The sequence below is a fragment of the Echinops telfairi genome, unplaced genomic scaffold (assembly GCF_000313985.2).
Source record: "Echinops telfairi isolate 266 unplaced genomic scaffold, ASM31398v2 ScPeMD7_31;HRSCAF=116, whole genome shotgun sequence".
In the NCBI taxonomy this organism is placed as follows: domain Eukaryota; kingdom Metazoa; phylum Chordata; class Mammalia; order Afrosoricida; family Tenrecidae; genus Echinops; species Echinops telfairi.
Window position 1 is genome coordinate 11,033,064 of NW_022103928.1, and position 26,969 is coordinate 11,060,032.

Below are 26,969 nucleotides of genomic sequence, written 5' to 3' on the forward strand. Positions count from 1 at the left end.
CCGTGATCTAGCTTAGTGAAACTTCCTTTGGCCTTTAAGTGTTTTCTGATGGTATTGGGTAGTGTTGTTCCATAAATTTCAGTCAGTCGCTGATTATTTCTTGTTAATTATGGAGAATTGAGTTTTGAAGTCTTCAGCCATACTTATGTATTCATCTATTTCTCTTTCAATTCAATGTGTTATGTGTGTTTTTAAACCGGTATTAAGATTCATGTACGTTTAGGATTTTTCTATTAGTTTGGGCTGTATTAACCCCTTTATGATATGAATTTCATTTTTTGCCTTTAATAATCCCATTTTTAATTTATTTGATGGAGCTACTTCAGCTTTCCTCTGATTCACGTTTTTACCCTTCTTTTACTTTTAAGCAATCTCTATAGTTAGAGTAGGGTTTTTTGACAGAACATAGTTGAGTTTCAGTTTTTACCCATTTGGGTAATGTTTATCCTTTCTTCTGAAGCTCAGGGTCAGGATTAGCACCTGTATCTGTGTCATTGGACTGCTTGATTCTGTTGTAGGAGGTCTGTGTAGCCTGTTTGCATAGTCTCCTATCTTGCCAAAGTTGTCTGGCTGAGTTTTATTTGTTGATCTTGTCCCAGACCATTAGCTGTATCTTTCAAATTACTCCAGGTAATCTCTTTGCTATAGTCTTTGAGGGTTTCTATGTATAATATAATCCCATCTGAAAATTGGGAGAGTTTTCTTTCTACTTCGCCAGTTGGGATCCCTTTAATTTTTAAAATTTTTATTATTGCCTTATATCTCTGGTTACTTCCAGCTTAATATTGAATGTTGTTGGTTAGGCCCTTGTGAGTCCGTTCAGATTTATGCTACTCTATGTACAACAGAACGAAACACTACCTGGTCTTGTGTCATTCGCATAATGTCCTTCCATCTCATTGATGGATTCCTCTCTTTAGCTGACCTCTTACTTCACTGAGCATTATGTCCATTTCCAAGGACTGGTCTCTCTTTATAACACATTGGAAGTATGTGAGATGCAGTCTTAAAATCCTTGATTTTTAAGGAGTATTCTGGCTATATGTCTTCCAAGACAGATATGTTTATTCTAGGAGTCCATGTGACTTTTAATATTATTTGCTAACACCGGAATTCAAATGCATCAATTCTTCCTTATTCATTGTCCAGTTTTCACAAGCATCTGAAGCGATCGAAAATACCATGGCTTAGGTCAGGTGCACCTTAGTATTCAAAGTGACATTTTTGCTTTTCTACACTTTCAAGAGGTTTTGTGCATCAGATTTGCCCACTGCAGTTAATTTCTCGACTGCTGCTTCCATGAGCATTGATGTAGATCCAAGCAAGATGAAATCCTTGACAATTTCAATCTTTTGTCTCATTATTATGATGTTGTCTATTGGTTCAGTTGTGGTTATTTTTGTTTCTTTACAGGTGTTATAAATCTCATTTAAGGCTGTGGATTTTGATCCCCGTCAGCCAGTGCTTCATTTCGGCAAGCAAGGTCCTGTCATCTGCGTATCACAGTAATGGGTCTTGCTCCATTCCGATGCCTTTTTCTGCTTCATGTAGTTCAGCTACTCAGATCGACTAAATATGGTGAGAGGAAAATGGCCATGATGCACACCTTTCCTGATTCTAAACCATAGGGTATTCCCTTGAATCTACAAAAACAAGTGCCTTTTGTCTATTTACAAGTTACCCATGAGCAAAACTGTGTTCAGAATTTCCCATTTTTACAGTGTCATTTATGGGGTCCAGCCGACGGTTGAATGGGCCACGCATGCAATGAAAGAAGACAAAGAAGGCAGAAAAGGGGGTCAAGGGGACTCAACTCCATTCTCAGGAGACGTGAGAAGAGCCCAGAGTTTATTCCACAATGGGATTTTTGTAGCTCAGAAGGCATGCAAGCCTCTCCTTAATCATATACATCAAACACATGGGCAATGTACTAGTCTTGGTATTCCAAGCATTCCAAGAGAGTACTTCACGGGGAGTACAAAACATACAAGAGGCGCAAACATCCTTTACTATAAGCATACTTTACCTGTGTACATAAGGAGTTAAGCTTCTTATGACACAACTTTGTCTAAGCATTTATGGGGGGGAGCAGATGTGCTTTGGAGAAACGTTCTTCCTGGAATTTTGTGTGTTGAGGTGTTTCCTCCCTTTTTCTGACTGCAGAGGCTTGCCTCACACTAGGGATGGGCTGCTAAGTCCTGGGGTCAGAGCACTGGGAGCAGACCACGCATACTTTCTTCCAGGTCTTCAGTGTCCCACAGTCACGCATCGTTTCGTACGACCCACAGTGGGATGCGGTAGTGTAGCCAATGAACACAGTCAATAAGCATCATGCTGGGATTCTCTTCTTTCAGCCATGATCCATCTGCTGTCATCAGTGATATTCATGATTCCATATCCTGTTCTGAGTATAGCTTGAATTTCTAGCAACTCCCTTTTGTTGTATTGATGGAATTGCTTTTGATATGGCTTGATAGCAATGATATTGTTCAACAATGTCTACATTCCGTTGGGTCACATTTCTTTAGAATGGGAACAAACATAGATCTCTTCCAGTCAGCTAGTGTGTTAGGCGTGTTTTTTAGAGAAGCAAAACCACTAATGCAAAAGACATCAATGTTTCTATATTCCAGGTCAGTTTTTATAACTTCCAGTTTTCCTAGATTTGTACTTTGTACATTTCATGTCTTGGTTACTAATGGACACTTGTCACTATTTCTTCCCATTTGTGTCGCATCAGCAAATGAAGGTGAAAGCTTGGCTCCATCCCTGTCACGTTGATGTCAATTTTACTTTGAGGAAGTGGCTCTTCCCCAGTTGTCCTGGGAGCACCTCCCAACCTGGGAGCTCTTCTTCTCACACTGGGAGGCAGTTTTCGCAGCCATTCATAATTCCCGTGGTGCAGATTCCAGCATCACAACTGCATGTAAGCCACCACAGAACCACAATGTTGAATAGGTGTGATAAAGGACATACACACCTTGTTTCCTTTTACAAGAGGCATTCTTTCAGTCTCTCTTATTTGAGATTAATGTGGGCACTTAGATTTGTATGTACCACTTAATTGTGTTCAAGAATATCTTTTATTCCTGTCGAGTTCTTGTTTTCTTTTTCTCTCTCAATTAGGAATGTGTGTTAGCTTTTGTCACATGTCTTTCTGTGGAGGTGGACTTGGTCATGGGGGTGTTTTCTTTTGCCTAATTTAGGTGGCGGATGACTGTGAGCCTTTTTCTAATGCTGACCCATCCTCTTATATCTAGAATGAATCACATTTGATCATGATCTATTATTTTTTTAATATGCTGTTGGGTGTCGTTGGCTTGTATGTTGTGGACAATTTTGACGTGTATGTTCAGGAGGGATATTGGATTTAATTTTCTTCCTTTGTTTTTTTAGGTGATATCTTTGCCTGGTTTTGCTATCAGGATTATACTCGCTTCATACCATGGCTTTGGGAGTATCTCATTCTTCTCTATACTTTAGAAGAGCTTAGATGCAATTAGTGTTAGCTTGCCCATGGATGTGTGGTGGACTTTGCCTCTGACGCCAGCTAGCCGTGGAGCTCTGTATTTGGTTGGAAGTTTCCAAATGAGCCAATCTATTTCTTTTTGTGTTAAGGAACTGTTCCAGGTTTCACTTCCGTCTGTGTTCGGTAGACTGTATGTGTCTGCAAACTTTACCCTTTCTTCTAGATTTTCAAAGTGGGTGGAATGTATTTCTTCATAGTTAGTGACCATGCTTTTTATTTTGGTTGACATTTCTGATTTCATTTCAGATAGCAGGTATTTGCATCTTGTTTTCGTTTCTTTGATTTGCCACTGGTTTGTTGACTTTGTTAATTCTTTCAAAGAACCAAGTCATTTTCTTATTGATTCTTTGTGTTTTCTTACTGCTTCATTTATTCTAGATCAACTTTATTAAGCTTTTAAAAAAGCATTTTGGTGAGAAGGTTTATTAATTTTCTTTGAGGTTACACTGCCATTTGTTATTTCTCCCCTACGTTAAAACAGGCTGCTCTGCCTTCAGGTGGACTCGACTTTGTCTCCATCTGGCCATTCTGAGCTACACTTCTAATGACTTCTTTTTACTCTGTCATTGTCTACATTTACATATTGATATATCTGGGTCTATATTTTTAGCCTTTTAGGTTTGTTTTACTCTGGCTGTTTATAGATCTGGGCTGACTTCTGGTTGGTGGTGTAATAAATGTTAATCTTAGGTTGCTACTGTTGTTCATTATCGGTCCTTAGTATTTCTTGTAAGCTTGGTCTCGTTTTACAAGTTGACCTAGAAATGTTATACTTTTGCGTTCAGATACTTGGTTGCTAATTTTTTCTTTGAGAGTTTCTATATGTGATTCCACTGTCTATGGCCAATGGATGAGTATACTTCCAGCCACAGCACCCCCAGTGGCAACCGATCTCTGCTTTGTAACGTTGTGGGCCCCTGGAGATGAGTGGGCTTTTCTGTTCCCTAGTGACAAGTAGATTTTGCCTTTTATGAGAATTGACTTAATGGCAGTGAGTTTGTTTTTGGTTTGGGAGTGCACATGTTTCATGCACCCTCTGTAAAAAGCTCAAGGTTGTGGTCGCCTTTTCTTGTGCAGTCGAACACTTCAGCTTTTTTACCATCATTAGAGGGGCTCGTGCCCTGTGGAATTTAGTTTCCCTGAATTCTTTCTGATTCTCTTATGACTCGGTAGAGTATCTGTATGTTTTTGTTCGAGTGGGAGTGGCTTCTCTGGTTGTCTATATACCAAGTACAAGAAGAACACCTTCCTGTGCTGGGACTTATTTTCATTGGCATTTTTTTGCCACGTTAGGTTTGCGTTTTTATTAGAAAGGACTTCTTTACTGCAATTTTTTATAAAAGGCACTCTCCCAAATGCCCCGCAAGGACTCCTTTCATGTTTTTTTTCATAGTACCTTTATTTTGTTTACATTTTTATCCACCGACAGTATGTATGGAACCCCGGGGGCACAGTGGTTTAGAACCCTGTTGCAAATCAAAAGTTCTGCAAAAGAAAGATGTGGGATTCTGCTTCTGGGTAAGTTAAAGCCTGGGTGACCCTACAGGGCAGCCTTACCCTGTCCCATAAGGTCACTAAGAGTTGAACCAACTTGACTGCATTGGGTTTGGTTTTTCCACTAGAATAAATATTGTTGTGCATCACTATATGAGGGAGCTTCAGAAATTTTTCATGGGAAAAATGGAATTAAACGATAACTGGAGCAGAGCTCTTGTCTTCTGTTGGCTGTGGATACTGAGCTAAGTCAGTGTTCGAGGATATCCTCAGCCAATGGCAGCAGAGTGGACAAGCTGCCTGGGCCATCTAACCCCAAACATCAGAAATACCTGCAGTGTGACCCCGAACAACAACAAAGAAGAATTATGTACAAATTGCTTATAATTTCTCTGTACTGATCCTTAGAACAACTAATAAAATATCAGTTACACCCCCCCACCCCCGCTCCCCCAAATAATGGATTTCCTTATATGATCTTTTTGAAGTTCTACTTTTTATTGTGTTAGTCTGGGTACTTTAGAGAAACAAATCCACAGAAACTCATGTATAAGAGAGAGTTTTATATAAAGGTTAAGTGCGCATCAAGAAAACATCCCAACCCAGTGCTGCCCAAGCCCACAAGTCCAACATTAACCCATTAACCCATATGTCCAACGCCAATGCATACAGTCCTCCTCCATCTCACAAAACAGAGGCAATGATGCCGACTGCAGGAGGAAAGCCGAGTCAGTGAACGTGTAAGCATATCATCGCTGGCAGGGGTCTCCACACGGCTGCTCCAGCACCCAGGGCTGCACCAGGGCAGGTCTATGTGGCTTCTCCTTGGGGATGTCTTACCGGAAGTGAGCTTTGCCACCTAAGGCAGGGAAGTGGCTAAGGCAGCTGCACCCTGGTCTGACCACCAGAAAACAAGGGACCCGAGAACTAGAAAGACAAGGCTCACTGAGCCATTTATCCCTCTGCCCTTCAATTAACCCCACATGTGTTTATCGGCCAGGTTGGCAAAATAGACACTCATATATTGATTCAGAGTTATTTCTTTCCAAGTGGGTTTCTAGCTGAGTGCAAACCATTTGTGGATTAACTCATATTTATGCTACTGCTTTGCAAGTCTATCTTAAGATCAGTTTCCGGTCGCATGTTATTAATGGAGAGAAAGACAGGATTCAGGCTGTACCCCTAATTTTTACAGGTAGTCCATTTAATCATACTGTCTTATTTTATATTGTTGCCGCTTGAGATTGGAGAGTATTGAGGGAGACTTCCTCTCCACAGGCAACTTTTTGTGCTCATGTCTTCTTTTCCTTTTCCTTCAACTTAAGAGCTATTTCAAACAAGATAATGTGGATTAAAGCACCCGTGACATTGTGGTCTCTTACTGAAGCGTGGAGCAGTTACCATTGCTATAGTCCTTGTTGCACAATGAAAAGTTTTTGTAAGACTCACACTATACCATAGACATGTTGTATAGTTGGAAATACCAATCTTTTGTTGCTGATAGAACTTGGTAGGTGTTTTTAGGAGTAAGGTACTCCTTCCAGAAGCTTCCTTTCCAAGTATTTGTACTTTTTTCAGAAATGAAGCTTGGGGAAGGGCTCCTCAATTGTACTGCTAGCCTTTCCAATCTCTATGTCTCGGCCTAGTGTAAATGTTTTTGTTCATTTTGTAGATGAAGAAGCAAGGTCAGTTATCTATCCAGATGCTTAGTTTTGGAATACAGACTACTTTTGGGTAAACAGGTTGTTATTTGCTTTTGCAAAATTATGTCTCTCACTTGTTAGGTCTTTCATCACTATTGATCTTCAGCCTTAATTTTCTGTTCTTCATGCCTTTTCTTAAGCCCTACTACTGTTTAACAGCCTCCTTCTTGCAACCCACATTTTCATTAACAATTTCATGAGGTGGTAATCATTCCACAATCGGAAAGTATCTGTTCTTACTGGGGATACTTCCCTCTGTTGAATAGGAGATACTGTGTACCCTTTAATAAGCCTGGTGACACAGCGGGTGAGACATTGGCTTCTAATGGAACCATGAGCAGTCCAACCTACTGGATGATACATGGGAGACGCCGAGGCTGTATACTCCTGTATAGTCTTGGAAACTCAACTGAGTGGTTCTGCACTAGTATCCGGTCATGTTGAGTTTGAATTGACTTGATGGCAGTCGGTTTGGTTTCTGGTTATGGACCCTTGTGAGAATGACTGAGTTAGTTAATTGTGCCAGCCTGGCCGATAATCACATGTGGGGCTAATTGAAAGGCGGAGGGATAAATGGGTGGTGAGCCTCGCCTTTCTAGTTCTCGGGTCTCTTGCTTTGTGATGGTCGCACCAGGGTGCAGCTGCCTTAACAGTTCCCTGCTTCAGCTTGCAAGATTGACTTCCTACAAGACATCCCCAAGGAGAAGCCACATGGACCCATCCCGATGCAGCCCTGGGTGCTGGAGCAGCCGTGTGGAGACCCCTGCTAGTGCTAAGATGCTTATTCGTTCACTGACTCAGCTTTCCTCCTGCAGTCGGCATCATTGCCTCTGTTTTGTGGTGAGGTGGAGGACTTTGTGGATTGGTGTTGGGTTAATAGGTTAATGTTGGACTTGTGGGCTTGGGCAGCATTGGGTTGGGATGTTTTTGTGATGCAAACCTTCTTTACATAAAACTCTCTTATATGTGAGTTGCTGTGGATTTGTTTCTCTAAAGTACCCAGACTAATACAATGACTAAGCTGAAGTTAACCATGGCTTTTTAATTTAGCAGACACTCTTTTTACTGGACTCATCATTGGGAGCAATAGTTGTCTGGTTAATGGAAAAAGTCATTTGGAGAAGAAATGATTAGTTCCAATTTAATTATGGGGGTCCACCCATGACTTAGAGAGTTGTTTTCTTTGATCTCATGGAACTTGTTACCTATGGAATGGTGTTCAGGAAAGTATTAGCCAAATATTATTAGGTCCTATTAGAACAGTATTCAGTGGGATTTTGATTTGTGTCTTACTGCTTTGAACAAGCATTATTTACCACAATTCTTGTAAGGAGTTGCATGTGCATGTAGGTATTTTTGTAAATCTGCAAAGAAAGGTAGTACATTAAGAAAATGAATTTATTTTCTTGAAAAACAAAAAAACAAAAAAAACACCCTTGGCATTATAAGAAAAAATTACAAAATAGTAGAGAAGCCCACAGATAGTTATCAAATGCAAAAGTGTCAAATCCTATGTGTGTGAGTGCACATTTTGTGTTCATGATACTGTGGCTTGAGAAATCACTTGATTAGGATTTAAAAATATATGACTAAATTTGTCGATTATTGTGGTAGTTACATAATTTCATGTCAACTTGCAGTGTAAGGGTGGAGTGTAGCCTGTCAATCTGGACACAGCCTGATGATGGCTCCTTGTGGGCATGACCTCCTCATGAGGAGGGTCCTGGACATCGCCCGCTGTCCATGCCTGCACCTTCGGGCCGGTCGTGCCCAACCATGGAGTGCTTCCCCTGCCATTTGATCCACCAGGCTTTTACCTACTGGCCTGTGATCATCCTCATTTTAAATCATTGCTTGTGGCTGTGTGAGTCTGCAGAGGGATTTATGGGCTAGTATTGGATTTAAGGACTTGATCTGGACTGGGCTGGGATGTTTTCTTGGTATATAACTACTTCTTGACCTAAAGCTCCCTCCTACACTTATATGAGTGTCCTTGGGTTTGTCTCTCCAGTCAACTCGGCCTAACACAATGATCAGTTCAATACTCATATATTTTAAAAATCAACTGCCCTACCTTTCCAAGTCTACTTTGTAGCTGCAGCTACATTTTCTCTCTTAGGTCTTTTGATTTACTACCAACAACCAATTTTCAAACAGAATTCATATACATTGATTCCTTGATTCATTAGTTTCCGACCTTATGTATTAACTTCCTATTATGATAGATCAAATGACAGCTTCTTCCTGACGCAGCGTTGTTTATCTTGTCTACCGTGGCTTTGCATTCTGTCAAGCGCTCCTGAGTTCCAGAGATCTTCTCCATTCTGGCTGCTGCTTCTTTTGTGAGTGGCTGAAACACAGACCCTAAGCTTTGTTTCACCACTCTTGTGTTAGAGCCATTGTTCCATGGGTCTAGTTTCTCTGTCCTTACTCCTTCATGTTTACAGGTCCTCCAGTAAATTCCTAACATGCTGGTTTTTGAAAAGTTTTGAGGCAATGTCTTAAACCATTTCTGTCTCACACTCGAGTGATACTTTCTTGGGAATAGAAATAGTTTGCTTTAAAAATTCTGAATAACTTCATTGTTGACTTAGCAGGCAGTGTTTCTTTTGAGAGCCTACTGTTTTATACCCCCTGTGGTAATATTGCTTTCCTCCCTTGCCAACACGTTTAAATGTTTAAGTCATTGTTGTTATGCCAACAAGTCTTTTTATAAAGGTGTGTGTTGGTTTGGGCCTACTCTCTGTGATAGGATTTTATCTTTCTACCTTCATGGAAATCTAGTCAATATAATTATTATTTAAATTTATGCACCAGCCACAAAAGCTAGTGATGAAGACATTGAAGAATACCACCAACAGCTTTAGTCAGAAATTGATCAAACATGCAGTCAAGGTGCATTGAGAATTATTGGTGACTTGGAATGTAAAAGTTGGAAACAAAGAAGGAGGATCGATAGTTGGAATTCAGTGAGAGAATTGAAGCTGGAGATTGCATGATAGAATTTGGCAGGACTAATGTTTCGTTCAGAGCAAATACCCTTTTTCAACAACACATGGACTTATCCAGATGGAATACCTGGATGAGAGACATGGTATTTCGGGGTGTTCAACAGATGATGTTGTGAAAGCTCATCTCCTCATTTATGGTCCATATCTGTATAATTTTTCAGGTAGAGAATAAATTAATACACTCATAAAATTAGATCTAATATATAGGAGGTTGTAGAGTTTTGGTGGCGCAGTGTTTACACATTGGGCCGCTAACTGCAAGGTCAGCAGTTTGAAACCACAGCTGCTCTGACGCAGAGAGATGGGGCTTTTTACTCCTGTAAACAGTCTCAGAAATTCACAGAGGGCCGTTCTGCCTTGTCTTAGGGTCTCCATGAGTCAGCATCAACTTGATAGCAGCATATATATGTATATATATCAGATATACACGGGGCTTTTAAAAAGTTTGTAGAAAAATCCCATTATACTTTTATTCCATTGTCTACAAACTTTTGAAGCCCCCTTGTATCTAGTACGATGTATTACCTATCATCCCTTAGCAGGTGCCTGGTATTCTATGTGCTTAATCGTCTCCTCCCCTTCCCTTGTACTAATAACTATTAGTATTCGCTGGTCTTCTTCTGTCCCTTTATTATTTTCCATCTCTGTTTATTTTCTGGTTCTTTAATATTAGACTTTCCCCAAATCTCGTCGCTCCTTGTGGAAGATTGGAAGGTGTAGCTCTAGACTGGGCTTGGTCTTTGGTCGTGGAGTGTACTGGTGGCCAACCTACTCTTGAAGGCCCGGTCGCATCGGAGAGCCTCGTTTCCTGAGTATCTCCTTCCTACGTCTGCCGGTCTAGGACACTCACTCCTAACCCGCCTGCTTTCAGCCCTCCACACGTCTGTCCCTGTCTCCCAAATGCTGACGCCTCCATTTGTGTTCTTTCTTTTGTGGGCTTGAACCTGATCTTGGGAAGAAGCGGAGATAAGCATTGTGGTGGTTCTTATTTTCAGCTGGAACACGTTTTATTCAAATCTAGTTAGAAGTGCTCTGCGGAGTATGTTAAAGATTTGGAGCAAGGTCCATGTTGCCATGTCAGAGGTAGCAGCCTGATATTTAACTATGGACTTGATAAGTAATGATGCATATGAACTTCCCGTAGAAATATGTTTGACGGATTTTAAATAACACAAAGTATTAGCGTTGATAACAAAAAGTATGCTTTTTATTGCTAGAGACTATTTTACTTAGAATAATAAAACTTCCTAAGAGAAAAGGTTAAAAATGCAGGTGTTTTTTATATTTTGCATGTACAAATGGAAGCTTATCACCAATTTCCACATCATAGAGGTTTTGTTTCTATTGAGATTGTTCTGCATTGAGTAGAACAACAAATGAGACATTCATCCACCTGTGCATGAAGTGCTGTCGAAACCACAAACACTGAAAAAGGGACTTGAAACGTCTAAAACAAATCCCTTTGTTTATTTTTATCTTTTAACTCTCTGTATATCGCCTTTGTAACAGGTTCTTTGAAATTGAACACGGGCAATTTCACTTCGCTCCGCATGTTCTTTTTCTTCTCATGAAGCGCCCATTCAGTTGTCTCTCCTGCCTCTAAAAAGTGTATTGGGGGGGGGGGTGCCAATGAAGCACAATGTTGTCAATTCTCTACTTCCTCAGTTGCCTCCAAGTGGAGAGGTTTTTGCTGTGCCTTGGCAAGTATGTTCTCCTTGCTGGCGAAAGCTGCCGGTGGTGATTGAGGGGGCAAGCCTTTGGCTTTGGCATAGGAAGGTACTTAATTTGATTTTCTGTCCCCCAGTGGCCCTGCTGAGATGGAAGCTTTTATAAATAGTAGAACCAAGTGTCAGAGGAACAGTGACTAGAGAGCCCAGGGCAGTCAGATGTGCCTGGGAGGGAAGTTGTGCCTCACATCATTGGAGATGTCCAAATTCGGCACAGGCTGCTGTGCTAGGCCAGGGTGACTAAGCAAACAAATTCAGTGACACTCACATATGTATAATAAAGAGTTTAGATCAAGAAGTAATTATGCATCAATCAAACATCCCAGCCCAGATCAAGTCCTTCCTCAGACTCACACACTTTCTGCAATGATACAGAATGCAGGAAGATCCCAGGCTGCAGGGGGCCAAGTTTTGTGGATCCATCTCAGGGCTCTGGCAGGTCTCAGAGTGGCTCGCTGGCATGACGGGGAAGGCAGAGAGAGAGGGGGGCTGGCCTCCAGAGAGCCATTTTTCTCGGTCACTTCTCCAAAGGAGGTCATCAAGCCGTGACCCGATTAAGAGGCTAAACTCCACCCATACAGTCTTACAGGTGCCATGTTGGCACAAAACACCTGTCACAGCTGCTAATGGGAGAACTCGGGGTTTAAGGTAGCCTTGGAGGAAAACTTGTTGAGGAGTAGCTGGTATTCATCTACCAAGTGGGGAAAATGAACAATGAATAACTCTCAAATTCAATGAATTATCAGTTGGGTAAGGGGTCATTGTAATAAAAATGATTGTTCCTAGGAGTTACTTACTTTTCCTTTATTCTGAGTTATATTCAATTATCTTCCCATTTATTCATACATCTTCTTAGTTCAGTAGTTGTTGAAAAAGTTAGATTGGAATAATGATAATAGGAACATTAATAGCTATGATCATATTTATTATTACCACTAATGCCATTTAACTTTTACATCAAACCCCTGAGGATTTGTTCCTTGGCAGATTTGGAAAGTGTGGCAAAGAGAAACGCAGCCACTTTCTGAGTACCTGGCTGACAGTTGTAAATATATGAAGCGTGCAGAAAAGCCTGGGATGTCTGTCAGTTGTTTCTTGGAAGGACAGTGCACATCTGTATATGTACACCTCACCAGACTACTACCTATTAACATTCCTACCATTTGAAAGGGAGCCCGATGGTTTAGTGGTTATGCCTTGGGCTACGGCCCACATGGTCGGCAGTTCAACATCAGCAGTACCTCTGAGGGAGAGAGACTGGTCATTCCACTTCTGTAAACAGTCACAGTGTTGGAAATTCACAGGGTCACTTTAAGTCAGCATTGACAGTGAGAGAATGAGACCATATATAAGATATTAATTTAAGTATACCTGCCAATTTTCTTTTCTTCTGAAATCTTTGAAAAGTTAGTGGCAAACCATATATATGGGAGGTGAGAGGGGCTTCACAATGTTCCTGTAAACATGGACTTAGAAGATCATGGAATTTTCCCATGAACTGTTTTGGACCTCCCTTGTACTTCCTAAGAAGAAGGATATTCTGTAATGCATCTTGGTACTGAACTAATTCTTGTTGATTGAAAGTAAGGCTCCCAACCACCACCAGTTAAGGACAGAGATCATGTCTTACAACTTATTATTTCCAATCTTCTTTACAAGGAGTCCTGGTGGTGCAGTTTTTAAACACTCGGCTACTAATTGAAAAGTCAGCTGTTCGATTCCATAGGCTGCTTCACCGGAGAAGGAGGAGGCAGTCTGCTTCCATAAAGGTTACAGCCTTGGGACCCCAATGAGGCAGGCTTACAGGTTTGTTATGAGTTGGAATCAACTTGATGGTGATGGTTTTGGTTTCTCTGTTTTAATGTTCAGTAAAGTATCAGGGTTAGAAAGCCAAACTTACTTGTGAGCAGACATAAAGAGAGAGATGGTTTAAGAACTATGAGTGGCCCTGAAAGATTTGTTTTGCATACAATTTGTTTCTGGTTTGATACCCCTTAATGTGAAGCATTTCACCTTTTTAGTCCATGAAGTTATAATTAATAAGTCATAGTTTGAGTAAATTCTTAAGAAATATTGGAAGAGTTGGTCCACTGAAAAGTACATAGTACCCCAATTTAACATTTGACAGTTTATTATTAATTAACTTATCATTTATAATGTAATTAAAATGGTAGTTATTTCTTGTTTGTACAAAAGGGGCTTCAAAAATTTTGTGAAAAAAACTCAGTATCTTTTAATTCCACTTTTCTAAAAAATGTTTGAAGTTCTTTTATCTTCTAATGACAATATTCTTGAGACAGAATAGTACAAAGATAGGGGACTTTTTCCATGTAGAACAGTGAGTTTTCAGTAGACGAGGAAAAGAAAGCATTGTTAAGGTTTACAGGACTGCTGGTGTAGGGCATTTTTAGATATTTTAGAAGCTGAAGTGTCTGGTAGGGTGGTAAGCTTAGAATATATGGTTTTTAAAAATATGTTACTAAAAAGTTTTACTTGTAATATCTCTTAGAACAAAATAAGGGTAGTTATTTTTCGTAAAATACTTCCAGGAAAATTAGAAATTCTCCTTCAGTCAAATTGGGAGATATATTGTATTTCTTGGGCATAGGTGAAGATTCTGTGACTTTAAGTGGTTTTCCAATATCACATTCATTGACTTAGTGAAATTTTGTATCTTCTGTATTATCTGCATTGAAGGATGCTCCGAGCAGTCGACAGGATAACTACTAGTGTGCAGTAGGGAATGCTTTGGGTGTAATTTGGCATGTAAAACCCAAACCTACTCCCATGGAGTTGATTTCGACTTATAGCAACAGCGTAGAACTGCCCTTTGAGGTTTCTGAGATTGAAAATTCTGTCAGAACCTCCCCACATGTTCCCTCTAGATCATCCTCCCGAAGGGTAAGATGCATAACAGCATGAAGAAGGAAAAATATACATGAGTTCTCCATGCTCTTATTAACAGGCCAGGAGCCCTGGTATTATGGCTGCACATTGGTCTGTAACAACAGGCCAGCAGTGCAAAACCACCAGCCTTCCCACTGTCATCAGCAGTTACGGCCTGGGAAGCTCACAGGGCCAGTTCACCCCTGTCCGACAGGGTCGCCATGAGTCGGAATTCACTCACGGCAACGAGTTTAGTTTGGTATTAGAAGCCTGTCTCTCTGTTGTGCTCAGATTCCCATTTTCATTTACCCTCTGAAAGACAAATCCATGGCAGTTGCTTCTTTTCTACTGTGTCTTGTAAATCAGCATGCAAAAATACTGTAGTTTTTCATATCAAAAATTAATTTCTAACAACTGTATATCCTTTCAGCTACATTCTCACTTCATTCATTCTCGTTTCAGCCCAGTGTTTTCCAAAACATTGCTCTAATTATCTTATCCTCCGATTTCTCACTCACATGCTCCCTTGTTCTCACTGTGATCAAGCTCACTCCATCGTTCTACGGGAACTTTTCTTGTACGCCACCACGTGTTGGTGGCAGATCCGTTGGTGCTCATCACAGTTAACTTTGTGGCAGCATTTCAACATGCTGACTCCCTTCTACTGGATGCCTTTGTTCACTTGGAACACCATTCATTTACCCTTGTTTTTTATCAGCCACTAGCCATTCCTTTTAACGCCTCCTATCTCTTAACCAGGAAATCAGCCTTAGCTATTTTTCCTCCAGCTCTAGTTATTCCCTTTTGGCTTTAAATGCCATGTCCGTCTGTCAGTGAAGGACAAAGCTCATCTTCAAACTAGCCCTTTCTTCGGAATATCTGACATATAAGTACAGTCACATGGATACATATCAGCCGCTCAAGTGGTGTGGGGGCCACATTTGAACTCCTATGGCTCACAGGGAAAAAGGAGAATCCTGCTCCACACCGGCCCAAGGCCACTAGCTGGAAATCAGACATGCCTCGACCCTCTCCTCTACTGTAGTCTGTGGTCTAGTTGCTGCTGCCTCCACCACTTCTTACACAATCTTCTTTCTTGAGGGTCATGAGATTCTCTTCCTTGGGTTTGAGATCATTCTCTTAGACCTCAAAGAATTATAAAACAGACTATACCCTCTATTAGTATTTGACCCATCCTATTTGTATGATGCTATCCAGGGATTTGGTGGGAGTTACGAAGACCTGGATAGAAGAGCCATATTTAAACAATCTCAAAACTCACTCACTGCCATCAAGTTGATTACCACTCCACAGTGACCCTAGGGTAGGGTAGAACTGGCCGTCTGGGTGTCTGAGGCTGGAAGTACATCTTCACAGGAACAGATAGCTTCATCTTTCTTCCATAGAGCGGCTGGTCTTGTGGTGAGCAGCCCCATTCATAACCCAATATGGCTCTTCATTTTATCATGTCATCTAAGTTTGAATATCTAAATTCCTAGTTGACTGGTTTAAGGGGAACTCTTTTCTTACAGTTGTTCAAAACAAAAACCAACTCCTTACTTCACACACCTCATATATAATCTATCAACAAATCTTTTCATCTCTACCGTAGCAGTACATCCAGAATCTGACTTTGTCTTACCTAGCACATTGCTCCAGGCCACCATCACCTCTCCCTGGATCACTGCGGCAGACCTGGTGTCCTGGTTCCACTCTCATCTTCAGTCTATTATTCTTACCACAATTGATCCTCTTAGTTTATTCTGTATCAGGTCATTCTAAGATCAACCCCCCATGAGTTCTCCACTCACTTTGAATAAAAGCCCAAATGCTCACAGTGACCCAGGAAGTCCTGGCTAATCTCCCCATTCACCCTCCTGTCTCTCACACACCTTCAGTCATCCTTCCCACAATATCTCTCTGACTTGCTCTTCACCTACTTTAATTTTTTACTCAATGTTGTAATGTCATCTACTTTTTATTCTCTTTCCTTATTAAACCAGATGACTCAGAGAAAGTTATTTGGCCTGTTTTATGGAGTGACTGTCATGGAATAAATAAATAATTACTCAATATGTATTGACTAGATATGTAGATAAATAAGCATGTTATTTAGCACTGTGCTTCAAAGAGCTCACCGTGTACCTGCCCTGGAGTAGGTTCCGAGTCCTAGAGACCCTGTAGAACAGAGTAGACTCACCACCCTGTGCTTTCTTCAAGACTTACAGCCTGGCTCTCACAGAGCAGCCCAGCGCTGAGGCACTGCCCTCCGAGGGCGCCTTCCCATGCTCATTAGGCAGTTGGATTTAAATCTCCTAATGCTCATCTGTGAGAACAGTGAGATCGAAGGACTGCCCAGTTGAACTGCCCAGGTAAGGAAGAGGCATTGAGCGTTTTCAGGTTGAGGCTCCTGGCAGACTTGGACGTTTATTGACACTCTGAAAAGAGCTTTGTAGCATTACAGGAGCAAGGTAGAGACCAGAGGATGTCCTCACTGACTAATTGTTTCTTGAGCCTTTGTAACCTGTTAACTTTGTTTAAACCCTGTAACTCTACGAGAATTATCTGCGTGGCCATTGTAATTATTGAAACTAACTGAAAAAGTAGAGAGCTCTAGGAGGGACAGTTGGTGTCATAATTGGTGGGAAAGGTGGAGGGTAGGCCATGCCTGAACCCAGCCTCATAGCAATAGTTCTCTGCTGATGGTGATGTGGAATTTGTGTTCCTTTCCCCTTGTGCAATCAGAGGAGGGAAGATGTGGCCCCTCCACAGTTCTCTGTACACACTTCTATCTGCTGAGTAGGGAAAAATATCTTTGTTATTTTTCTGCTCAAGTCTCAGCACCCAGCAGAGGACATGGTCTATAAAAGAGACTCCACAGTGACATCACATGTTTGCCCTGCCGATGATCCCCCTGTCATGGGTCTAACGTCTCTTCTCTGACATTTCCATTTTTTACTAACAGTCACAGTAGGGTTGGTTTTGGCGGAGAAAGTTTAGAATTATAAGGAAACCCCAACTAGGAACATGTGAGGCATGTTTGCCAGTGGTGATGAGTAGCTCTGATCTCCTTCCCTGCTTTTAATGCCATGAAACCCATGTCCCGCCTTTTCTTTCCTCTGCCCTGCTTCCAGAGAGGCAGAGAACGCTACAGAGAAAATCACTCTTCCATCCCGGAAATGCGGTCTTAGAAGATCAGTGGGGTGTGAGGCAGCCCTTCGAAGGGTGTATGCTCTGGTGCTGGACAGGAGGAGGGGGAGAAAGGAGCTGAACAAAAGGAAAAGGATTCAAGGGAAATAATAGCAGGAAGGAGGCCCTCTAATCTGCCGCCTTCGCTCCCTCTCTCAGCCTTCAAGCAGTCTTAACTGAAGACGTCCTGTTTCAGATGTGCTTTCTGTGTGTATAATGGGAGAGCTCCATGGGCACAAATGGGATTTCCCCCATTACTGGAACACTTTCTCACAGGTTTTAATAAGAAAAAAAGTTATATGCATCTGAGAAATCTATTCTCCAGATAACCCATCCTCTAAAAGCCATTCCGGAGCCACCTGTTTGGTCGTAAGGATTGACACGATGCTTGATGGCATCTACATCATCATTTTCTGGTGCTGAGAAATGAGGTTCCTCAACATCTTTCAGTTGTGCCCTTGGTGGCTCCAGGGACTTAGGACACCGCAGGTGTCACTGAGCAGAGCTACCTCAGAAGGGTTCTTGGCTGTAATCATCATCAGGCAGATCACCAGATGGTCATTAACACCCCCCCCCCCCCCCCCCCCCCCCCCCCCCCCCCACGTTATTTTATGCCCATGTTTTTAAGTCTGCTTTTTCAAAAGAAAATAGGCAACTCGATTACAATTTCAGAAGTAATTGTGTGAATTCAGAAGTATGGGTGTGAATCAGGCAATAATTTTAAGTTTCGCCAGCTTAAAAAAAATGTAGATAGCAGTGGCTGGAACATACTATGCTCTACCTAAGTGTTGGTTAAATAAATAGAAACTGACAAGGATGAACAGTACAAAGATATGATGGGGTTTTATTTTCCCTCTGGCCATTCTTCCGTCAGAAAATAGCCATGCTCCCAGATACCTTTGCCTTCTATTCTCAGAACGCTAAGCTCTAAAGTTGTTTGCTGTGAGAAGTTTCGACTACCACTTTGTACTTACTCCGAAGGTATTCTCTACATGAATCTTGCTTCATTTTTCAAGATGAAACCTAACCAAAATATTTCCCTACTGTTCAAGAGGGAAAATTCACTGTTGTGAATTTATTTGAAGTGGCTGTTACCAAGCATAATGAACAAGGAAGCTTACCGTGAAAGCCAAGTTTCTTGATTGCATTCAGATTTCATTGTTTTCCCATCCAACATCACCACCCTTACACTGTGCTGGTATGCTGGTAGAGTGTGCGCTGCTCAAGCAGTATAGTCAGTGATTTCCACATGTAGTCCATATTGGCCTCATGTCCTCGATCCTTTCAAGTGTTCATCTCCTGTTTGCAAGGAGCTCTGGATGACAGAGATGAGACATCCTGTTATTCAAAGGACCACTGTACACATTTCTGGTAATATCTCTATGATATGTTTCACCGAGAAACAGAGCTGTTTTGTGTTCACTACAGCAGGGGCACCATTTTGGCTCTACCTGGTCTATGTTTAGCTAGTAAGTAAGGAAGTTTTCTCTGGATCTTGAGAGAACATTAGAATTTGAACTCAAATTCCACTTTTTCCCATTTCTAGCTCTGTAGCCTTCGACAGGCTGGATAAATTCTGTAATACTGTCAAATGTGTAAAAAGAGTAAGAGTAGTACTAGCCCCATAATACTTTTGATGTCATACAGGTTAATCTTTGCAAGGAATCAGAGCAATGACTTCAATGTATCATAGAAACCATTGTGAAATTATGATAGATACTGCTTTCTTGCTCACCTCTAATAAAGAAAAGCAAGACCAATTATAAATGCCATCAACTGGGACACTGTAAGGGCTTCCAAAAGTCTGGAGCGGGAGGCAGGGGAGGATTAGAAAGATACTTTTTCCATAAATTTTTTGAAGCCTACTCAAATTAGTGAAGTTGATTCAATAGGTCAGAAAACCAGTCCTGGACTAGAAAATTAGATATTCGGAGGCAGTATGGAACGAGATCCTCAACTGGAATAGCAAAACACAACAAACATTTGTATTAGTGGATTACCATTTCCTAGGGCTGTCGTAACAAAATACCACCAACCTGGTAGCTGGAAATGACAGACACATATTCTCTCAACATTTTGGATTTGGGCAGGGCTGGGTCCTTCTGAAGACTTTAGAAGAGAGTTTGCTCTGTGCCTCTCTTTTAGCTGCTGAGAGCACAGACTTTCCTTAGCGTGCAGATGCACCAAGCCAACCTGTCTGTCTTCACACAGCCTCCGTGCTGCTGTGCCCCTCTCCTCACAGAAGGAAGCCACTCATTGGAACTTGGGCCTACTCTAGTTCGAGGATCATTTCATCTCAAGATCCTAAGTGAATTGCATCCAGAATGAGGTTACATTTGGAAGTTCTACCCTGTTTCCCCGAAAATAAGACAGTGTCTTATATTAATTTTTGCTCCCAAAGATGCACTAGGTCTTATTTTCAGGGGATGTCTTATTTTTCCATGAAGAAGAATATGGTACACATTTATTGTTGAATAAAATAAAAGGAAATGTATTATCTGTATATGGTACGGTAGTAGTTGTCCTGTATATGGTACGGTAGTAGTTGTCATCACAAACCAGCATAACCAGACAAACTGTGAATCCTACAGTATCAAGAATTTCTTGATACTACCATTATTTCCATGTACAACAATCTATGGTACATTTACTCATTTATTCAATGACAGTCATGTCATCATCTTCTGGAACATCATCATAACAATCCAAACCCTTATTTTCGGGGAGGTCTTATTTTCAGGGGGATGCCTTAAATTTCAGCAAGAGGAAAAACTGTAAGTAGGTCTTATTTTCAGGGATGTCTTACTTTCGGGGAAACAGGGTAAGTGGACATGAATTTTGGGGAGGCCTTAGTCAACCCTGTACACTCATGAATACCACACTTCTAAACAAACTACGACATCATTGAACATCTAAATCACTCCTTGAGTGGAGTATTCAAGATGTTACTAAAGCTTTTTAAAAAATCAGGTTTAGAACAGCTCCCATTAGGGACATTCCAGGGTCATTTAATAATCCAATTAAGGCCTGATGGCCAGCAGGGAGGGCAGTTGCTGACGAGCTGCCAGCAAACGTTTGACCTAAAGGTTCTTATCTGAGATGAGAAGAATCTCCACCCCTGCCCAAGCCTCACTCTTCGGCTGACTCAGTGCTAAACTCCCATGTTATTTTACTGACTTTGTAATGACGCTTTTTTTTCAATCAGATACAGCTTCCCAGGGGAAATCAGCACTCGTTTGTGAACATTTAGTTAGGTTTATAGTTTTAATCATAGTTTGAAAACTTTCTCTCACTGGTCTAGTAGTTTGAATCTTCTAGGCACAGCTACCTTTATGTGTTTTTCAAGTGAAGTTTTGTCTTCATTTTTATTCTCGTTAGTATTTGAATTTCGCTGCTCCCAACTTTTAAAATGGCCTGACAGGGAAGGGCATGATGATAAAGTCCAAGTGAGTTTTTTGCTTTGAAGCACATGTAGTGATAGAACCCAGGCAGACGCTGAACAACCAGTGGGTGTCCTTGGGGAAGCCAGTTTTAATGAGTACATGAGATCCCATATAATTCATATAATGATTTATATGTAAATGGGTGTATCTGAAAATCACAAGGGTGCTTGAGGGTATTAAAAAATGTTGTCTTTCATTATAATGTCTAAACATTGCCTCTACCATCTTGTGTACATTATTTATATCTGAGCAAAGGTAATCCCTCCAGCCAGGCGGTGTCTGAGTTGGCGTGCATTACAACTGCATAACATTATCCCGATACTTAGTGTTACAAAATGTATTCTCTCTTGAAGTTCCTGAGGGTCAAGAACCTGGGCAGCTCTGCTGTAGGGTCTCTCGTGAGATTGCAGGTAGACTGCTGGCGCTGGCGGGTCTTCCCACACTCACTCTTGTGACTGACTGCTGACAGAGGCTTTTGTTCCTTATGTCACGGGCCTGTCCTGTCCCCCAGTGTGAGTGCTGACGGAGAACAGGCATCGCTGATTTATGATGTAATACTGGAAATGACATCCCTTCCCTTATGCCACTCTGCTGCTGTTGCCCCATAGACTCACTTTGGCTCCGTGTGGGAGGGAACTGGCTGCACAAGGAGTCCGTGTGGCTGTTGGAAGAGTCTTCACCACAGGACTTTTTCATCAAGTCTCTCATGCGAGACTTCCTCAGAGTGAGTGATCGGAGAGAGAGCAGCACGCAAGACAGAAGCCATGTATACTCGAAGTGATGCACCAACACTTCTGCTCTCTGCCGTTGATGGTCCAGGCTCACCCTGTCTGTACAAAGGCCCATACGAGCGCTTTTGAATGGTGGAATGCCACAGTTGTCAGGTGTCTCAGTTACCTAGTGCTGACTTTAAAGAACAGGCATTTCTTGTCTTACTTTGGGAGGGTCCTATCTGATGGGCATCCTTGGGTTTGCCGGCAAATTGTCACAGGGTTTTCTATGTGTATCGGTTCTGTTTTACAAGATACCATTCAAAAAGGGGTTAGGTTCAGAACCCACCTGAAACAGGGTCACCTTCACAGGTACAGGGGTGAGAAGTTCAACACATCTGTGGTAGTTACACAATCACATGTCAACTTGAGGATATTATGAGTGAAAGGGGCGGAATCTAGCCTGTCAATCAGGTTATAGCCAATGATGCCTTTGTGTGCATGGCCTTCTCATGAGGATTCTGGGAACTTCCTCTTTTTTCTCTCTGTGGAGGAGGACCATACTCCTTCTCTCTGCTTTACATTCCTGTTGACAAAGCCACATGGAGCCACCCTGATGGCAAACAGATCCCTGGAGATGCTTCCACCGCCATTGGATCCACAAGACTTTTCACCCACTGGCCTGTAAACTTCCTGCATTCAGTATCATTACATGTGCTGCGTGAGTCTGAAGAGGAATCCATAGGCTAATATAGAAATGGACTTGATCTGGACTGGGCTGGGATGTTTCCTTAATCTATAATTACTATTTGATATAGAGCTCTTTCCTATACATACACGAGGCTCTCTGCATTTGTTCCTCTGGTCCAACAGAATTAACACAACATCTTTTTAGGGGACACAACTCAGTCCATAACATGTAAGCAGTCAGATGTTCCTTGCCTCGAGCTGCCACGTGAGTAGAATGAAGGCTCAAAAGGGGGAATTGCTCACTCAGGTCCAGCCAGCCATGAGAGTGATTCCACTTAGTGCTAAGCTCGAGCTTGCTTCTGCAAACTCTTCATAATCTTCCAGTGCAGGCTTGTACCCTGCAAGGTACCCTAACCATGGGGGTGACACCAGGAGACAAAATCCACAGGACCACTGTCATATAAAAATAAAGCCACAACGTTACATAAGCATAGCTCAGGAAGTTGGAAAACTTAATGATGTCTTTGTTCATGGTTTTGGTGGTTTCGCTGCCCCCTAACAGCATCGGGTCTGTTTTTCTCTCTCGTTACCTTCTAGGCCACCATCAGATCAAGCAAGGGACCTGTGAGGTGGTCGCTGTGCACAGATGCTGCAATAAGAACCGTATTGAAGAACGGTCCCAAACGGTCAAGTGTTCCTGCTTCCCAGGGCAGGTGGCTGGCACAACTCGGGCACAGCCATCTTGTGTTGAAGGTAAGACCTTTCTGGCCCCTTTCTCAAATATTTCAAAAGGACTGAAAACTACCAAGAACCTCCTATTTTGCCTTTGCAACTCAAGGGCTCTTAGGCTGTTGTCATTTAAAAGCAGACATGGTTAAACCAACAAGATTAATTCTTGTTGAATAAGTTAAGTCTCGATGAGAGATGTTAATTGAGATATGAGTAGATTCTTATTCATCCACCTGTCTCTTCAAATCTCACTCATCCCCAGGGTTTTCTTAAATATGCTTTGTGTAGTCTTATCCTCCATTGCATCATTCAGTAGCTTCTGGTTTTTTTCCCTTCTCCTTTCCCCTTCATTTCTAGTTTAATGTTTTAATAAGTACTTAAAAGCCATCACTTTTGCTATTGTGGACTCACCCTGCCTCTGTAGAATAACTTCCCTGAGAATGGGTTGGGATCATATATTATTAGTCTTCAAATCCCATAGCAGAACCCTGGGTGGGTGGTTTAAAAAAATGAATGAAAGTTGATGGTTGTAGGTGAAGGCTTGGGATTGATCCTTTTTGATGTCCCTGCCTCCTTCCAGCAGACACCTTGTTAGAAGTAAGTGTCAGTCCCCAGGGGGCACAGATACACAATGTTAGTCTGCTAGCAGTTTCTCTACATTGGCAAAATGCTCTTTAAAATGAACATACCATGGATCTAATGCAGATCTAAAGGTCAGCATCAACACACAAACATAACTCCAGATCAATAGTAATAGCTGATTTCCCACCTCCTTTACCAAACACACACACACACACTCCCCAAATAGTCAAAAGTGGTATGCAGATTTTAAGTGCCTTTAGAAGCAGGAAGGAAACTGGACATTTTCAGGTCTACAATTTCTCATCCAAAACCCTAGGGGCCAAATATGTACCTGAATTGATATTTTGAGTACATTTTAGAAGGATGAGAGCCCAAGTGACACAGTGGCTGACGGTCTCCTATCAGTGGTTCAAACCCACCAGACGCTCTGCACGAGGAAACGTAGACTTGAAAACGCAATGGGGGCGGTTCCGTTCTGTCCTGGGTCCCTGGGAGCCAGAGTCTACTGTGGCTTCGGCTTATTGTGTTGTTAACGAAACCTACTGTGCTTTCTGGCAGCACCCATAGTCACATATTTCTGCAGTGAAATTCATGAATATTCATGTAGAATGAGATAAGGCAAAATAAAGATCCTCATGTTCATATAACTCAGCTTTTGCTGCTTCAAAATAATGTTTTCTATGTTTGGAGTTTTGGGACTTAGGAATTGTAGATAGACTGTGGACCTGGACCTGTGAAAGCTAAAGAGCTTCAGCACTGTTAAAAAAAAGGCATTTAAGGAAAGCATTAATTTAAGTTCATCCCCATGCCATTTCCATCGTTTAGGGGTCCACACTTCACTGTGCCAAGTTTATTACTCCTATCCTTCCATTCTCTCTCCTGTAGCCTTCTATGAAAACAAAACTGGCTGTGGCCCTTTCCATATGTAAAACGCTGGCTTCCCGCTGTCTTTAAGATAAAAATTCAAATTCTATACCATCCGGTATAACTTTGCCCCTACCCATCTTTTGTGTACGTAATTCCCCCTCAAACTTCCAGTCGAAGACTTTAATTCTATTTTGTTGTCAGCACGTGTTGACTGTGTCCCTGTTTGATAAGACTATCCGCAGATTTAGGGCAGGGTCTTCCTGTATCTTATTTACCCTCCCAATTGTCAGTGCTTCCAACTCCTGGCAATGCTGAATGTGTCAAGAGTAGCACTGTGCTCTGCAGGGTTATCCCTGGCGAAGGTAGCTGATGCTGAAATAAAGGCTCAGGGAATGAAGGTACATAAATGAACTTTAGCACAGTGGAGAGTTAACTCACCACAATAGGGTATTAAAGATAATGACTCTGAGTTTACTTCTGTAGGTTAGAATATTTTCTAAAGGAATTTATGAATTGTAGCAGATGTGTACTTGTTCTAGAGTCTTGGATATGAAAGGTCATTTAGTGCTATCTGAAAGGTATGGGTTGCTATTCATATGTCCTCAAAGATGCTAATATCTTTTACTAAACTGCCTTGTTTTGTATTTTATAAATGAGCAGAATACCTTCTGGCCACCACCCTAGAGGAAGCTGCATTTATCTGTTTTAATTTTTTTCTACATGTTTGCTTGTTTTACACAAATGGTATGGCACTGGACATTTCTTAATCCAGCTTGCTTTATTCTATCAATATTAGAGGAGATCTTTGTGTGCTAAAATATTTAGTTGTAACTCAATCTTTTTAATTACTCCAGAGCATTCTATTGTGTGGCTAAATCTTAATTTCTTTAGTTAATCTTCCACTGATGGACACTTGGTTTTGGTTTTTTGCCACAGACATGACTTGAATTGCCTACTAATTACATGACATCCCTAATGTCACAGAATCAGGGCTTAAGAATGAGTCTTTCGGCATCTGAGTACAGTCTGTCCAGTACTCATGGGACTCTGATGATGGAAATGGTCTCTGAGGGTAACTGATGGAGCAAGTGCTTTGTGGCATCTATGCTACCGAAGGTGGGGGTTCGGTTCAGTCTTGAACAGTCTGCCCCTGGGTTCCTTTTTCTAAAACTCAAAGAGTGTTTTAAAAATCTGCAGGGACAAGGTCGAGGCTCTAGGCTGAAAGGGATGGGCTTTCCTGAAGCGATTCTCACAGCACAGCCGCTGCTACAACTGTCCTGGCTTTTTCTCACTAGTGCACTTTCCAGCTTATTAAGCTTTCATATGAAGCCCCTGTGATGATCATGCATCCGCTGTTTGGATGGGGCCTTGGGGAGGGGGGGTTGTCATGGTGATGAGTTGGGCTGCTAACTGCAAGGTCAGCAGTTTGAAACCGTCAGTTGCTCTTGGGGAGAAAGACGGGATTTTCTGCTCCTGTAGTTACAGATTCAGAAACCCACAGAGGCAGGGAGTTTGGTTTGGGAAGGAGACGAAGACAAATATAAAGACAAATATCTGTAGCCATCCACTGAGACATATTTAAACATGTGCATTTGGCATAAACCTGTGCATGGATGAGCTGGGCCGCCAGTAGCAGTACTTTTTGACTTGCCCTCCTATCGTATGGTAGCTGGCTTAGTTTGCTGGTGGGACAAATTAATTTCCTCACAAATCAGGAGGCTGCCAAGACTCTATCAGTTCTGTGGGGAGTTCTTCGATCAGTGGTTCTCAACCTGTGGGTCACGACCCCTTTGGGGGTTGAATGGCACTTTCACAGGGGTCACCTGATTCATAGCAGTAGCAAAATTACAGTTATGAAGTAGCAACGGAAATAATCTTATGCTTGGGGCGGGACACCACCACATGAGGAACTGTCCGAAAGGGTGGTGGCATCCGGCAGGGGGCGATCACCAGGTGCCATTCATCGCTGGCTCAGACGGGGCTAGGTTGAAGACCCAGGGCTTCATTAACATAACCAAATCCACGGCTGTACAGTGGTGACCCTGCAGGGCAAAGTCTAACCGCTGAGGATGCAAATCTTTCTCCCACAGAAAGACAGCTGGTGGTATTGAACTGCTGACTTTCCACCACCATGACCCACTCTAGTTCCCATCTATCCACTTATGGTTGGAGGATGCGATTTAATCCATAACAATAGCCATGGGTAGCTACTGTGGTGCCAATATCAATTTTTAAAAATTCATTCCTATGGATGTGAGGCTTGCACTCAATTCTAGCCCTAATCTAAGAACACTTAGTTCTGTGACGTAGCCCTACTTGATCCTCACTTTTCATGAAGATCTGATTGCTAATCAGAGTGTAGTGAAGAAGCCAAATGGAGCATGGCTATCAGAAAAGAATAGCCTCTGG

General features: G+C 41.9%; 1 protein-coding gene across 2 annotated transcripts in view; it reads left to right on the forward strand.

Annotated features, from left to right (window-relative positions):
• The window catches only part of TAFA4 (TAFA chemokine like family member 4), a 142,013-nt gene that overhangs the window by 94,013 nt on the left and 21,031 nt on the right, over positions 1 to 26,969 (forward strand). For both annotated transcript variants that reach the window (XM_045290023.1, XM_045290022.1), the window contains exon 3: positions 22,980 to 23,135. In XM_045290023.1, the coding sequence (XP_045145958.1) occupies positions 22,980 to 23,135 (156 nt within the window). The remainder of the gene's footprint in view (positions 1 to 22,979; positions 23,136 to 26,969) is intronic.